This window comes from Garra rufa, chromosome 3 (genome assembly GCF_049309525.1).
Source record: "Garra rufa chromosome 3, GarRuf1.0, whole genome shotgun sequence".
In the NCBI taxonomy this organism is placed as follows: domain Eukaryota; kingdom Metazoa; phylum Chordata; class Actinopteri; order Cypriniformes; family Cyprinidae; genus Garra; species Garra rufa.
In genome coordinates, this window is record NC_133363.1 from 61,266,231 (window position 1) to 61,282,586 (window position 16,356).

The 16,356-nt window shown below is 33.4% G+C and overlaps 1 protein-coding gene across 5 annotated transcripts in view; it reads left to right on the plus strand.

Annotated features, from left to right (window-relative positions):
• The window catches only part of clcn3 (chloride channel 3), a 57,720-nt gene extending 43,440 nt beyond the window's left edge, over nt 1-14,280 (plus strand). For 2 of the 5 annotated variants that reach the window (XM_073836462.1, XM_073836463.1), the window contains 2 exons: nt 3,167-3,242; nt 11,258-14,280. In XM_073836462.1, coding sequence (XP_073692563.1) covers nt 3,167-3,242; nt 11,258-11,422 — 241 coding nt within the window. In that variant the 3' untranslated portion in view covers nt 11,423-14,280. Of the gene's footprint in view, nt 1-3,166; nt 3,243-7,147; nt 7,194-11,257 lie in introns of all 5 variants that reach the window. The other 3 variants (XM_073836464.1, XM_073836466.1, XM_073836465.1) reach the window with 2 other exon arrangements.
• The last annotated feature ends 2,076 nt before the right edge of the window (nt 14,281-16,356 follow it).

Below are 16,356 nucleotides of genomic sequence, written 5' to 3' on the forward strand. Positions count from 1 at the left end.
TCAGAATATTAGAATGATTTCAGAAGGATCGTAATTCAGTTTTGAAATCACAGGAATAAATAACATTTTAAAATAAATTCAAATAGAAAACAGTTTTTTTAAAGAGTAAAAATATTTCAAAATTGTATTGTTTTTGCTGTACTTTGGATCAAATAAATGCAGGCTTGGTGAGGTTTAACATGATTGGAGTTAATTAATGGCTTCTGAAAATTCAGCATTGCATCACAGAAATAAATTACGTTTTAAAATATATTCAAATAGAAATCAGTTATTTTAAGTGTAATAATATTTCACAGTATTACTGCTTTTACTGCGTGTTTGATCAAATAAATGCAGCTTTGGTGAGCAAAACAGTCTTTCAGAAACATTACAAATTCAAAATTATTCCAAACATTTGGACATTTTATATTTATTTAGTTTACATTTATGCATTGACCAGACACTTTTTTTTAACCCAAAGCAACTTACTTAATCAGAAGTTAGTTAAATTTTAGTTAAATTTAGTTTAGTTTAATAGAGGTACATTTTGTGAATTCCAATTTAACGCTACGGTTTTGTCATTTTGCTTTAAACATACTGTAGAGGACATTGTGTAGAACATTGAAAAACTTGAACAAAGACTGACAGTCTTGGTTTTAACACATACTAAAAATTCTTCAGACAACTTATTTACAATCCTAAGCAAACAAATGAGGCTTGATCAATTTTTGCATGGTATGTTTATATCTGCCATGTGATTCTCATGGTTGCAGCTAGAGGGAGTTTTAAGTCAAAGATGGACTGCAGTGTAGATGATCATTCAAATGCTTTTGCAACTACTAACGCATAAGAAAATAATACTTGCTTTAATGCAAAATACAATCTGGCCAATAACGTGCTGTGCATTAAAATAACACAATACAAGTAATTCGGTAATTAATTTTAAAGCAAAATAGCCGACAGCTTGGGTCTATAAACCTGTGTTGTACTGAATAGTAATAATGCACCAAAATGACACACATAATGGGAATTTTATTTAATAATCAATTATTAAATCAAATTTAAGCTGTATATAAACACTTATATTTAAGTAATATACCATATATAAACACTTTCAGGTCTCAAATGTCAATCTGCTTAATTTCATTTTGTCTTGCATTTCTTTTAATTGTAAATTAAGCCTGTTTTAGGAATGTTTTGCATTGCATTATTTTTTTTTACAACAATTAAGCACTTATTTTCTACCTATAATTCTGATTAGTGCAACATATTGTATTATGATTACGTAAAAAGTATTATAAAAGTGCTGTAACTTTAAGTGTTGAAGTCAGTTTGACAGTAATTTTATAAATGCATGTTTTTGTACTAATTGTGAACAGTTCACCCACGCAAACAAGTATTTGTATTATTTTTGTTTTTAATACTCTTTAATAAGTCTCTTTTGGATTTTTTGGTCTAAAATACAGTAAAAACTAAAATTGTGAGGTATATAAAATAACTGTTTTCTATTAAAGTATGTTTTAAAATGTAATTTATTTATGTGATGCAAAGCTGAATTTCCAACAGCCATTCATTACTTCAGTCTACAGAAACTGAAATAAATATATTCAGAATCAGTTAACCAAATGTATTTAATAATCAGCACCTAAAAAACGAATCAAATATAAACATTATAATGTAAGCTTTTTAATGATACTACGTTTTTACTCCAGTTTGTTGTTGAAATATAAATAAATAGTAATATTTAAACAGTGGCTGTAATAACTTGTTTTCATTACAGATTTACTCAAACATATTTTATTTAACTAACCCTTTACTGTCACAATCCCACCTGTGTTTTGTGATAGAAGTAATATTGACAGAGAAATTTAGACATTTGTGACAAAAAAAATTAATTAAATTTTTTTCCTATTTTGGATTAAACCCAGTGGCTATTTGTGGTATAACACCCTAAATAAAAACTCACAGGAACCTCTTTTTTTATATCAACTTCAAATTTGGAACATAACTTATTTAGATATAAGGTTTTAATTTTATAGCGATTTTAGAGAAACCTGTTATGTAAAATATTTAAGGCGAGACACTGCAGGTGAATAGGGTAAAAAAAATTAACTAATAGTTATCACCTTACTTACTCAGTTGATTGATTACTTTTGATAATTGCAAACATTTTTTGTATTACAAGTTTTCTAAAATGTTGTTTAAAAATGCAAACGAGCCATTATATAATGAAATATGCACTCATTTGCATACATTTCTAGTACAAATATCGAAACACTGGATGAAGTCAGTTTCAAAATTCTTGTTTAATTTTTTTGACATATTAGTTTTTATTATTTTTTTACAGAGGGAATTTTGGGTATCTCATTTCGTCACAACATAATTCAGAAAAAAACTTATAACAGACTGGAAACACTTTTTTTTTTTTTTTTTTTTTAAACCATTTTTGGAGGTATAAAATGTTGAATATAATAAACCACGTTAAAAAAACTCATTTTGAGAAAACGGCCTTTAAAAATATGTACTGTAATTGAAATCTATCGACACAAATAGATAAAGTGCTATAAAAGAAATACTTAACAGTGTTTTTTGGATGTTTTCTTTCCACTAGTCTGAAAAAACACTTTATGAATCACCAAAAAGCCCAAAATCTCAAACTTGATAGGTGCATGAAAAAACAGCCTTTTCCCGCAGTGTCTCCCCTTAAAAAAAAGTGTTCAAGAATTCGAACAGTTTAAGTTTGGATAGTGCACTTTCACAGTTAAAGGGTAAAACCTTTGACCTTTGGATTGCAAAAGGACACACTAACTTAATCTTAGACCTTATTCTGAGTTACAGATAAAGGTACCTTCTCCAGAGACAAAAATAATAACGCGACTGCAGAACTGATTGAATAGTTTGTGTTCCCGTACGGTAAAGTCTCACTCTTCTCCTAATCCTGATGTAATCATAGAATCATTTTTGTTTCTCACACATATTGGTGGCGGCTGATATTTACAGTTTGATTCTGTTCGATTCATTTGTTTAATTGCGACACCTGATTATTTTGATGATCTCAGTGAATTTCTGTTCATATTGCTTCTGTTGTCTTGTTACTCTTATGTTGTTTTGATTTCTATTTGTTTGTACTTGAGTTGTCGGTGTAATTTTTGTTGCTAAGTGACGGTCGTCACGGTGTGTGTTGCAGGATTGTATTGGGCATCATCACAAAGAAGAATATTTTAGAACATCTGGAAGAGCTCAAGCAGCACGTGGAGCCCTTGGTGATTAGCCCCTCCCACGCCCCTCCCACTCTGCCTGTTAGACTCCGCCTCTTAGGAGGGACGCATGAAACTTGAGTGAAAAAAAAAAAAGAGTTCCGGATGATGGTCGCCCTAAAGTCGCAATCTTAGCTAGTTAGAAATTAATGCAATTTACAATTTAAATTGGATACACTTAATCTCATTTCTATTCACTTTCGCTGATGTCTGTGAGTTTTTGTACCACCTATTTTAATAATTAAATGCAGAATTTATTGTGTGACAACTTAAAAGCAATTCTTTTTTAGAGGTGGTGGAACTGTCCTACATGTGGGGTCCTAACAATTAATAACGTCCACCAATTTGTGAGCAGCAATGTGTGTATTAGCAATATTAATATTAAGTAATATTTCACACAAGAAAAAAAATATGTTGAACATTTATTCACCCTAAGGCCATCTAATGTAGAGATCCTCTGTAGTGAATGGGTGCCGTCAGAATAAAAGTCAAAACAGCTGATCTAATAATATCACAAGTAATCCTCACCACTCCAGTCCATCAGTTAACATCTTGAAAAAGTGAGAAGCTGTGTGTTTGTAAAAAAACAAATCCATTGTTATGACGTTTTTAACTTCAAACCATTTCTTCTGGCTAAAATACAAGTCCATTATTCATAATAACCCTTCCTCCAGTGAAAAAGTCCATCTCATGTTGTCCTCTCACATCAAAATCCACCCACATATTTGTTTAGAGCTGTTTTCTGCTTGTAAACAGTGTTTGATCTGTGCATATTTCTCTCCTGATTCATACGAGATGACTTTTTCATTGGAGAAATTTTACTTGTATTTTAGCCAAAAGCAGTGGTTTAAATTCACGATGTCTCAGGGCTCTACACTTACTTTTCTTTGACAAAAATTTAGGAGCACAGTTAAAATTTTATGAGTACCTTCTAATCAACGATCAAAAAATCTGATCAAAATTTGCCAACCCATTACACGGTTTACAGGGGAATTTTGTTTTTACCTGTCTAATTAAATTTTTTATTAGAAGTATGTCATCTTTTCTGTCAAAAGTTAAAAATATATATATTTATAACCTTTTTTCTTAAAAAAAAAAAAAAAAAAACTTAAAATTTCTAAACACTAGAATAAGAAAATGTTGTATAAGAAGAATAAGTTCCCAATCAAATTAAATCAGTATTAACAAAATTAATTTGTACTACAGAGGTTGCACTGAAAAACACAAAAGTAGCTTGTTAGGTGTATTTTCAGATGCTGAATGAGGCTGAGTGCAATTAAATGAATAAATTCATGTTGAAATTAATGTTTTGAATATACAATTTTGAATACAGAAATATTAAATGAATTAAATAACTGAAAAGATACTTTAAAAATGAAAAACTAAACCCGCCAGCAGGTGGCGACAAGTCACTGATTTAATTACTGAATCATTCATTTGATTGGTTCAAATAGCTGATTCATTCAGGAATAACGCTAATGACTGTCTGTGAATGGGAAATTGACTCATTGACTCACTAGATTCGTTTTAAAATGCACATTCATTCATAAACAACACTGCTGTGTTTGAATGGAGATACAAATTATTTTCGGCAACGTAACAGAGCAAAATCAGAAAATAGTGTAATATTCAGAGAATGTAAGTAACTTAATAACTTGTTTATTTAACTGTTGTATTCAATCACAGGGCTCGAAATTGCAACCATTTGTGCAACCTCAAATTATATTTGGGAGCGTTTGTGCGAGTGCGAGAACTTGTTGTGGTGCGACTTACTTTCATTTCTTTACAAAACTTTGGCTAGCATAACTACTGCACAGACTGTTGTGAGCTGATGCAGTGACAGGTTCGCCGTTCTCTATTTTGATTGTGGACAATTAGAAGATCTGAGAGTTTCGCGGGATCGTTAAAATGAAACCAAAAGTAAAACCCACACATGCATTCAAAAGCAATTTTAATACCCCACGTTTAGAGAGCGACTGCCCAATGTGCGCAAATTAGGCTACGTAAAATATCTAGGCTGTTATTAGTATGTGGGCTATAAGTTGTATTGTGTCTATAGCTCTGTATCAGAAAAATTCTGTCATTTGCACTTTGAATACTGAAAGAGTAGCTTACTTTGATCATGCCTGCATTTGTTGTCTATGCGACTAAGAAAGAAGTGTCGTTTATTTTTTGTTGTTTATACTGTAGATTGTTTAAAAATGCAGTGGTTGCCTCTAAATGGCTTTAACTCTTTATCTTTAACCTCTTTAAATAGCTGTAACTATAACAGAGAAAATAAACATCTTGTTCATGTACTCATATTTTCATTCATTCTCGTCCCTTGCTTAAGGCGTAAAATAAATATATAAAAAAGGCTTTCAGAATCAGCCCATTTGCTTGTAAAACATCTGCATTAAGAATTGACCATGGAGAATCAAGATCGGCACTTTACTAAAACGAAATTAGGTGCTCCTAAATTTATTTTTTGGTGCTCCTAACTTTTTGAAGTTGGAAGCACCAGTGCTACCAAGTAAAAAAGTTAATTTCGAGCCCTGAATCAACATCACATTTGTGACCCTGGACCACAAAACCAGTCTTAAGTCGCTGGGGTATATTTGTAGCAATAGCCAAAAATACATTGTATGGGTCAAAATTATTGATTTTTCTTTTATGTCAAAAATCATTAGGAAATTAAGTAAAGATCATGTTACATTAAGATTTTTTGTAAAATTCCTACTGTAAACCTATCAAAATGTAATTTTTGATTAGTAATATGCATTGCTAAGAACTTAATTTGGACAACTTTAAAGGTGATTTTCTCAGTATTTTGATTTTTTTGCATCCTCAGATTCCAGATTTTCAAATTGATGTATCTCGGCCAAATATTGTCCTATCCTAACAAATATACATCAATAGAAAGCTTATTTATTGAGCTTTCATATGATGTATATATCTCAGTTTTGTAAAATTTAACCTTATGACTGATTTTGTGGTCCAGGGTCACATTTGCAAACTCCCTTAAAAATAATTAAAAGCTGTCCCTCATCTTAGTTCATCGCGATCTCACAAAGTTCCATTAGAATCAGTGAAGATCTCTATACTGCACAATCAATCTCTTATTTACACTCTCTCCACACTTGGTTTATAAAAAAGGATTTGTGAAATATGGCTGATAAATTCCTCATCGTTGCACAAACACGGAAATCATTAAAGCTCCCCTTAGCATCGGGTCAGTCGCACTGCTGCTCCTAAATATTAAAGGTTTTTAGTGGTTTTCAGTTGCAAAAGTGAGTTAAATGGTTGCACTGTAAAGCCCTGTGTCTTAATGATGGATTTGTTTCTTACAAACACGCAGTAACTGACGGACTGGAGATGTGTGGATTACTTGTGAATAATTATGATGGTTTTATCAGCTGTTTGCACTCTCATTCTGACGGCACCCATTCACTGCAGATGTGAGCAAATGATGCAATGCAAAATTTCTCCAAATTTGTTCTGATGAAGAAACAAACTCATCTACATCTTGAAAATTTTCAGCAATTTTACATTTTTTGGGTGAACTCTTGCTTTAAGAATGTTAAATGTTGATGTTTGTTGGACCCAAACATTTCGGACCCTGCTTCCAGGACTTTATTCCTCGCCAGACATCACATTTCTTGTAATATTTGCTTTCACTCAGATTGTTGCTTCTGTCCTCGGCCATCCCCGCAGGGTAGACTAGTCTGTCACATTAGCTGTGGCGTCTTTGAAATGCACCTTTATGTAGCCCCTCCCTTTCAGTTCTGCATTGTGCACGTGTACTCACAAGCACATCTAATACACATGCCGTGATGTCCTTCATCTGAATTTGATTTCTTTCTTTGTTTTCCTTTTTTGTTTATTGCTAAATTCCTGGCGGGGGCGCCTGGTCTGCGCCGGCTGGGCTACAGATCGATGACATCTGACCCCTCGCGCAGCTCCGCCCTTAAACGATTGGCGAGTAACTGTCGTGTGTAGCGGACTATTTTCCTCATTCACCAACATATCTATTCATCTCTGTAGTCATAGTAGCTGTTACTAGGATGCTGTGTTGTTACCATGTCGATCTGGTGTGACTCTAGAATCCTAGCACTTCCTGTAGTATGTAGTCAGCAGTTCCTGTCCCCTAAACCAACAGCCCTCACCTGTCTCAAGTCCCACACCCTGTCCTCCTCCAGTTGTCTGACGTTCAACCTTGTCACTTTCTTCCTGTCGCAAACATCTCGCAGGCATTTCACGAACATTTCACAAAGGTTTGACAATCATTTCACGAGCGTTTCATGCCTCTGGTTTGGATGGACTCTCGCAATTCCAGCTCTCGTCAAAATTGTCACTCCTTTTTTTCTGTGATACAAACTGTCATCAAGCTTAAATACCTTTTTCAAAAGCAAAATCAAGAGCATATTTAAAGTTGATGAACAACTACATTCCAAAAGTTGATCAAGAGAAATTAGTGTTTGGCTACAAACACCATATTGATTTAGAAAAAAAGGTGTTGGGGGTAAAGCGTTACATAATCACATTGTAACATGATGCTAGTCATAAAGTATCGCGTTACTTTTTTAAATTCACTCTATAATGCTAAAATAGTTACTTTATACATTTATATGCAAATAAATAACATACAAAAGTAAAGTAAAAGTAACTAAGTAGTGTAACTAAAAGCTTTTTGAAAATTTTCTGTAACACTTTAAGAATAATGTAATGCTACTATAATACAGTAATGACGGTACATTTAGTAAAACAGTGATGCAGGTAATGTGTAACGAGTAACATTGCATAATCATATTCATTTAGAAGTAATGCCACTAGTTACGCAAAGTATTGCATTACTAAGTTACTTTATGCACTTAACAAATTAACATGTAAAAGTAACTAAGTAGTGTACCCAATAGCTTTTTGAATTCTTTTCTGTAACACTTTAAGAATAATGTAACGCTGCTATAATGCAGTAATGCCGGTACTTTACACCTGACTCTTTGTCTGTTACACAACTATATTTTAAAAGTTTGTGTATGGAAATTAGTTTTTGGGTAGACACGCTATCCATTTAGAAAAACAGTGATGCAGGTAAAGCGTTACAAAATTAACATGTTACATGACCACCTTTATTTAGAAGTAATTCCACTAGTTTTACAAAATATTGCATTTCTATCTTAAATTCTCACTATAAGGCACAAGTTACTTTATGCATTTAACAAATTAACATACAAAAGTAAAGTAAAAGTAACTAAGTAGTGTAACTAAAAGCTTTTTGAAAATTTTCTGTAACACTTTAAGAATAATGTAACGCTACTAAAATGCAGTAATGCCGGAACATTACACTAGTGTTGCTTTCGTCAACGAAAATTATGACTAAATATCGTCGCCAACGAACCTTTATCACGTGACGAAAACGAGACGAAACGAAACGAAAATGCTGGTCATGTGACGATGACTGTAATAAAATGTATAATGCAATATCGTTGACGAATAAAAAATAGACTAAATGTGGTTTACAAAATAAAAACTATGCTAAAATGTCTCATCATTTTCGGCGACGAAAACTAGACGAAACGAAATGTTATAACGTTAGATTGATGTGCGCATGCCCAGTAGCCAGAGCTGTATCCCTTCTATCCTAAACCGCAGGCGACGTCACTCTCTCAAGTCACACTCGCGGCATTATTAGAAGACGACTACAAAGCAAAGTTAAGTCTGACACAGAGAAATGGACCGAAGGCTGGTCAGCTGTGGTTCGTCTTTGGGAGAAAAAGAAGAAACGAATCATACATTTTTCCTACTTTTTAGTAGTGATGCGAAAATTAAGCTTTTCGAAGCACCAAAGCATTCCCCTCAACTGGATCTAAAAAGCCTCATTACTCGAAGCGAACGTTTCTTTTGCGTCCCAGATGTCAAAGCGATTTTTGGACAGTTTCACATAATGAATCAATTTGTGCTTCGAAAACCATGAGAAATATTTAATATTTTACACAAATGAATTAATCTGTAAATAAACTTATAAAAGTACAAGCATGATTTGTGTAGCCATAGATGATCAAAGTAAGTTAAGAATATTGTTAAATTGACTAATATTATTATTAACCAGAAGTGCTTTTGAAGCGGGAATTACTACAAAATGAACATGCACAAAACTACACGTACATATTTATTCGTATTATGATTTATTCTTAATAAAGAAGTGAAGGACACTTGAAACCTGCGCAAGGAGTTCGTGTTGTTTGAATCAGAATACGGAATGGATGTATTCTTGAGCTTATAAGGTAACAATAATATAAGATAACCTTGTTTGAAATGGGTTTGGCTAAAAAAAAAACTTTGGTATCGTCTATACTACAATTATACTATATTGACTGGGTTAAATAAAATTGCATTACTAAAAATAGACTAAAATACAATTTTCATTGACTAAAAATTGACTAAATGTCATCAGTTTTCGTCGACTAAAACTAGACGAAAATAGTCATGGGTAATTCTGACTAAAATAAGACTAAAATGCTCAGACTTTTAGTCGACTAAAACATGACTAGACTAAAAAGTGTATGAACGTGACTAAAACTAATAAAAACTAAAATGACAGCCTCACACAAAGACTAGGCTAAAACTAAAATTAAAATCGGCCGCCAAAAACAACACTACATTACACATGACACTTTGTCTATTAAACATCTATATTTTAAAAGTTTGTGTAGGGAAATTAGTTTTTGGTTACAAATACTGTATCCATTTAGAAAAAGTGTAATGCGGGTAAAACGTTACAAATAACATGTTTCATAATCACATTCAATTAGAAGTAATGCCACTAGTTACTTAAGTATTGCATTAATGTTTTGAAATCGCACTGTAATGCTCAAGTTACTTTTATACACTTAACAAATGAACATACAAAAGTAAGGTAAAAGTCATTTTGTGTGCACACTAAAATTCTCAAGTTGCTTCTATACATTCACAAACAAATTGCAATTGCAATTGTAACTAGGGTTGCAAAGAGGTGGGAAATTTCCAGAAACTTTCCAAAAATCCCAAAAAGATTCCAAAACATCCTGGATTGTTTTTAAAAATTCTGGAATGTTTCTGAAATTTACTGAAAATGTTCAAATTTTTTGCCACCCTACTTGTAACTAATTGCAATTTTAAAATAGATACTTTTAGAAGTAATGTAACACCTACTGTAATGCATTGCACGTAATACTTATTACATTTACTACATTTAGATACAGATACCTTATTCCCTTAGAAAATTAATGCAAATTATTGTGTTATGTTTTTTAATGAACACTTTAATTGCCAAGTTACTTCTGTACAAGTAATTTATTTTTAAAATAAAGTAATGCTTTTGTAGGAGTAATGTAACACCTACTGCAATTCAGGTACATTGCATGAAACTTCTTGTGTTTGCTGCAGTTTGCGATCTGACTCGTGAAACTGATTCTTATTTTATTTATGCATTTGACAAAAAAAATGTAACATATCATAGCACCTGCTTGACATTATGTCTATGCTGCAAACACAATTTTAAAAGAAGTAATGCAATAGTACTTTAAGTAACATTCCCCAACACTGTAAACAAATTAAAGGCACAATTTCCACACATCTTTAAATATGCTCTTGAATTTGTGTTGGAAAAATAACTTCACTTTCTTGTTCTCCAAGGCCAGAGTGTGTGGATGAGATGGAGGCGTTCACTCACTCTGTTTCACTGCTGTTTTGCAAAAACACTTGCTTCTCACTGTGTAGGTGCTGTCGACTCATAGAAATAACGTAGTGTTTCCTGCCCTGAGTAACACAACAAAACCTTCCACACTCTCTGCCCTTTTCTCAAACCAGAGACCGTCATCTCTCTGTTGCCAAGTCTAAAGTGTGGAGTCGTCAAAATTTGAATCTGAGTCAAAATGATACAAAATGCATTTCGTTAGGACTTCCTTGCAAAACTTGGCAACAGAATAAGATGTCAGTCCTCTGAAAATGTATCAATGTGCACTAGTAAATTTCTCTACCTCTTTCTGTCTCTCTTTTTATAGGCGCCTCCTTGGCATTATTACAAAAAAAGATATCCTCCGTCATATGGCCCAGATGGCAAACCAAGACCCCGAGTCCATAATGTTCAACTAGCGTCCTCCTCTTCCCGCTACGAGGAAGATGAGAGCGAAGAGGAGGTCCGTTTACTGGACAATTCATCCCTCTGACCACACGCCCCTACGGTACCCTAAACCGCCCAAGTACAAAACAAAAAAACACTACGCCAGACGGGACCCCATCCTCTGGATACTTGCACAAGACTCCAAAACGAGTCTTTCCAGGAAGAGCCTGGCTGCTTGAAGAACTTTAAAGTTTTGGGAGAAGCTCGAGTTAGCTCCAAACGCTAACATGCTAAACTAACTCACATGCGCATGCAAAAACACCTAAGACACCTTGCGGGTCCTGCTTATTTGACCTCTTAGCCTCCTGCCTGAGAAAATGCACCCTGAAGAGGTGAAAGGTCAAGATGAACCGCTCGAAACGCGAGGAGGGACCTTCACCGCGGACCGCCGTGACCCCTCACTGCCCCACCACAATCTAAAACGGACTTTACAACGTTGTTTACTTGTAGTGTGTGTAAGAGAGGTGAACGAGATCACGTTTGAACGCGCCCACATTCCAGTCGGGATCTGATGCTGTGAAGCTGAAGAAAGGTTCAGTGTCCCGTACGTAATGGATATCGTCGCCCGTGCAAGTTATTTTTGGTTGCGATCTGTGAGGATCAAGTATTCAGCATTGCGGTACGATCAAACATGCAAGTGTGGGTTTTGTGCTACCTAGCGAAAGGATGTTGGGAAGAGAACAGGGTGAAAATCGTCTTCATTAATCTTCGACCTCAACACTACGACGGCCAGTCAAAACCGCAGTGGGATTGTAGGTAACGAGCCAAACGAGTCTGTCCGACAGGTCTTTTTGAGTGCCCACACTTTATGAAGTTTTGTGCTTTTCGTTACTGGGAATGAAAAACCAAGACGCTTTTATTTTACAGCTGCTATCTTGGCTATTATATTTAAATGTACTAAGCGACTCCTAATAGTTTGAAAATAAAAAATGTGACTTGACCAACTTTTTTTTAACTTCGCAAACAAGCATTAATGTTAAAACTGGTGAATGTTGGCTCCAGTGCAGTTTAAAATTGCCATTCTCTGTATGCTTACATTTCATCTCATGTGATTTAACAGTGCTGTTCATCCACATCTGACTAATTAAATGGTTGACGGTCCTGAAATTATACATTTAACATCTCTAATTGTTTATCAGCATCTGACGACTATCTAAGAACAGGCTAAGGGATAAATCCCACCAAGAAATGGTTGTCGTATTTCAACTGAGGGACTCCCAAATTCAAAAAAACATGTATTTTGAGAGTATTATTTATATATACAGTTGAAGTCAAAAGTTTACATACACCTTGCAGAATCTATTTTAGCAAATTAAGAGGGATCATACAAAATGCATGTTATTATTTATTTAGTACTGACCTGAATAAGATATTTCAAATGAAAGGCTTTTACATCTAGTTGATAGTAGTAGATTGAATGTACCCTTTTCAAAAGTTTACATACACTTGCTTCTTAATACTGTGTTGTTACTTAAATGATCCACAGCTTTTTTTTTTTCTTTAATGATAATTGTTCACGAGTCCCTTGTTTGTCCTGAACAGTTAAACTGTTTACAGTTAAACAGTAAAACCCAGAAATTATTTGGTTTTTCAGCATTTTTGTGTATTTGAACCCTTTCCAACAATGACTGTATGAATTTGAGATCCATCTTTTCATACTGAGAACAACTGAGGGACTCATATGCAACTATTACAAAGGATTCAAAAGCTCACTGATGCCTCAGAAGGAAAGAACGATGCAACTTTTTAAAGTTGAATTTAACTTGTCTTTTTCCTTCTGGAGCGTCAGTGAGCATTTGAACCTTCTGTAATAGTTGCATATGAGTCCCTCAGTTGTCCTCAATGTGAAAAGATGGATCTCAAAATCACACAGTCATTATTGGAAGGAGTTCAAATGCACAAAAATGCTGGAAAACCAAAGAATTTGAGGGACCTGAAGGATTTTTCTGAAGAACAGCAGACCGTTTAACTGTTCAGGACAAACAAGGGACTCATGAACTATTATCACTAAACAAAAAAACACAGCTGTGGATCATTCAGGTTACAACACCATGTTAAGAATCCACTATTGTTATTTCTTGTGGAATATATGTAAACGTCTTCTATGTGAAACATCTTACTCAGGTCAATACTAAATCAAAAATAACATGCATTTATATGCAAGATGTATATAAACTTTGGACTTCAACTGTATATACACATACATACACTACATGTAAATACAGGCTATGTATAAACCACCAGAACTGTTTTTGAAGATGCCAAGTGATTCAGATTCAGGCACGACCTTACAGTTTCTTATTGGCACTGAAAAAGCGATGAAATGTGACTGTTAAGAGATGGTGAGAATGAAAGCTCTAGTTCATTTGTGATTGCTGCTGTTGGCCCCTTCATTTTGTTTTTTTCCTGGGAAATACATGGAACAGTTTTGCACAGATTTGACAGTTGTGGTACCCATTGCTGTGTCCCGTTCTGTGTGTTGAACTGCATATTCTAACCTGCCAGCTGCATTACGTCTCTGTTTCTCTTTAGGTTAATTTTGAATTACATATTCGCATGTCATTTCTTTTTTCGAAACAAGGCCGAAATGTTGTCTTTTAACTGATTGGTGAAATTCTGTCCTTTCGCTTCGTTTCCATTGGTGACCCGGCATTAGACCCTCCCCCCGCTGATTGATTGACATTTAAAACGAGCCGGTGTGGGCGGGGCCTCTGTGTTCTCATTAGCAGTTGATGTTCCTCTGTTAATCAATGAAGAAAACAAAATGATGTTATATATTGATCTCATTTTTTTTTTATTTATACTAGTACTAGAGTTGTACAATATGGAGAATTTTACGTATGATTGATGGTTTGATTGTACATTAAAAAACAGATATGTAAAGATTAAATTGTTTTAAATGAAGTGTAGATGCTGTGTTTGTATCTTGATCTTTCAGACTGCGTATCTTGATGTTGGCCATAAGCACACACCTTGAGATGCTGCTCTCAGGTCAGTCTGAGTAAACTTATGTATTGCAGTCAGGAAGTATGAAATCATCAGCTTCTATGTTTATTAAATTACATGTCACAGGAAGTTCAATTTTCTGCTGTAATGTTTTTCCATGAGTAAAGAGTTTGTCCGGATGTAGATGGGGAGTGTTTCAAGAACCTGTTCGAAAAGGTCCGTTTGGTGACGACAGTGGTGAAGAAATTACTTCACTAATAAGGTAATGTTTAAAAGTCTCTTTGTGACTTCTAACTGCTTTATTCAGAGCTATTTAAAAGCTGAGGGCAAAAAAAATATTTTTTATAGCTATTATTAGTAGTAAACATACTAATAGTATATTAAGGCAGGACACTACAGTTGAATAGAGTACAACAGACATTAAACATTAAAAATAATGGTATTAAATGGGCAAATGATGCATTATCTAATTAAATTTGCACTAGTTTGTATACATTTCCAAAACAAAAAATCTGAACATTGGATTTATTTTATTTATTTAACCTTTATTTAACCAGAAAAATCTTTCTGAGATTAAAAATCTCTTTCACTGGAGTGTCCTGGCCAAAATGGGCAGCAATACAATCAATTACAACACAGATAAACATCACACAAACAGACTAAAGACACTTAAAAGCAATAGAGCCAATAGTTTGTGTTGTCATATTGAATGTGTTCAATGTTTTTGCATAAGGGATTAGGGAATTTTATTACTTATTTTTCACGTATCAGAAAAAAACTTGTCAGAAAAATGTACATTTTCACCATATTTTTGTAAATGAAATGTATTAAAGGACATTGCTAAATTAACAAAGCCCTCTGTAAAACCTATATACACTGCTGTTCAAAAGTTTTGGATCGGCAATATTTTTAATCAAGGTTGTTTATTTGATTAAAAATACAGAAAAAATCTGTAATATTGTCAAATATTATTGCAATTTAAAATAATGGATTTCTATTTTAATATACTTTAAAATAGAATGTATTCCCGTGATACAAAGCTGAATATTCAGCATCATTACTCCAGTCTTCAGTGTCACATGATCCTTCCGAAATCATTCTAATATTCTGATTTATTATCAATGTTGGATTCTTTTTCAGGATTCTTTGAGTAAAATGTTAAAAAGAACAGCATTTATTTAAAATGGAAATCTTTTGTAACAATATAAACTACCGTTCAAAGTTTGGGGTCAGTAAATCTTCTGTATTAGAAGTGATACTAAAGACTTAAATTGTTAAATATTTCTATTTGTTATTTTTAACATTTTATTCATCAAAGAATCTTGAAAAAAAGAGTATCACAGGTTTCTAAAAATATTAAGCAGCACAACTGTTTCAATATTGATAATAAATCAGCATATTAGAATTATTAAGAGTGGAGTAACAGCTGATGAAAATTCAGCTTTTCATCACAGAAATAAATTATATTTTAAAGTATATTAAAACAGAAAAGCACTATTTTAAATTGCAATAATATTTCAGAATATTACTGTTTTTTCTGTATTTTTAATCTAATAAACAGCCTTTATGCACAGAAAAGACTTTAAAACACATAAAAAACCTTACTGATCTCAAACTTTTGATTGGCAGTATAGATGTTAATAAAAAAAGTTTAATGTACGTAACTGTTGCTAAAATGGAGTAAAAAACATATTTGAAGTAAGAATGTATTGTAATTAAAATCCACAAACTCGAATAGAATAAAAAGTGCTATAAAATTGGCACTTAAAAGTTGAGAAACCTGTTATAAAAAGCCAAACACCCCAAAATACAGTGCATTAATTTAAATTTTTCTGCTTATCAAGGTTGTTTATTTGATTAAAAATGCAGAAAAAAATCTGTCATATTCTCAAATATTATTGCAATTTAAAATAATGGATTTCTATTTGAATACACTTTAAAATTGAATTTATTTCTGTGATGCAAAGCTGAATATTCAGCATTATTACTCCAGTCTTCAGTGTCACATGATCCTTCAGAAATCTTTCTAATATG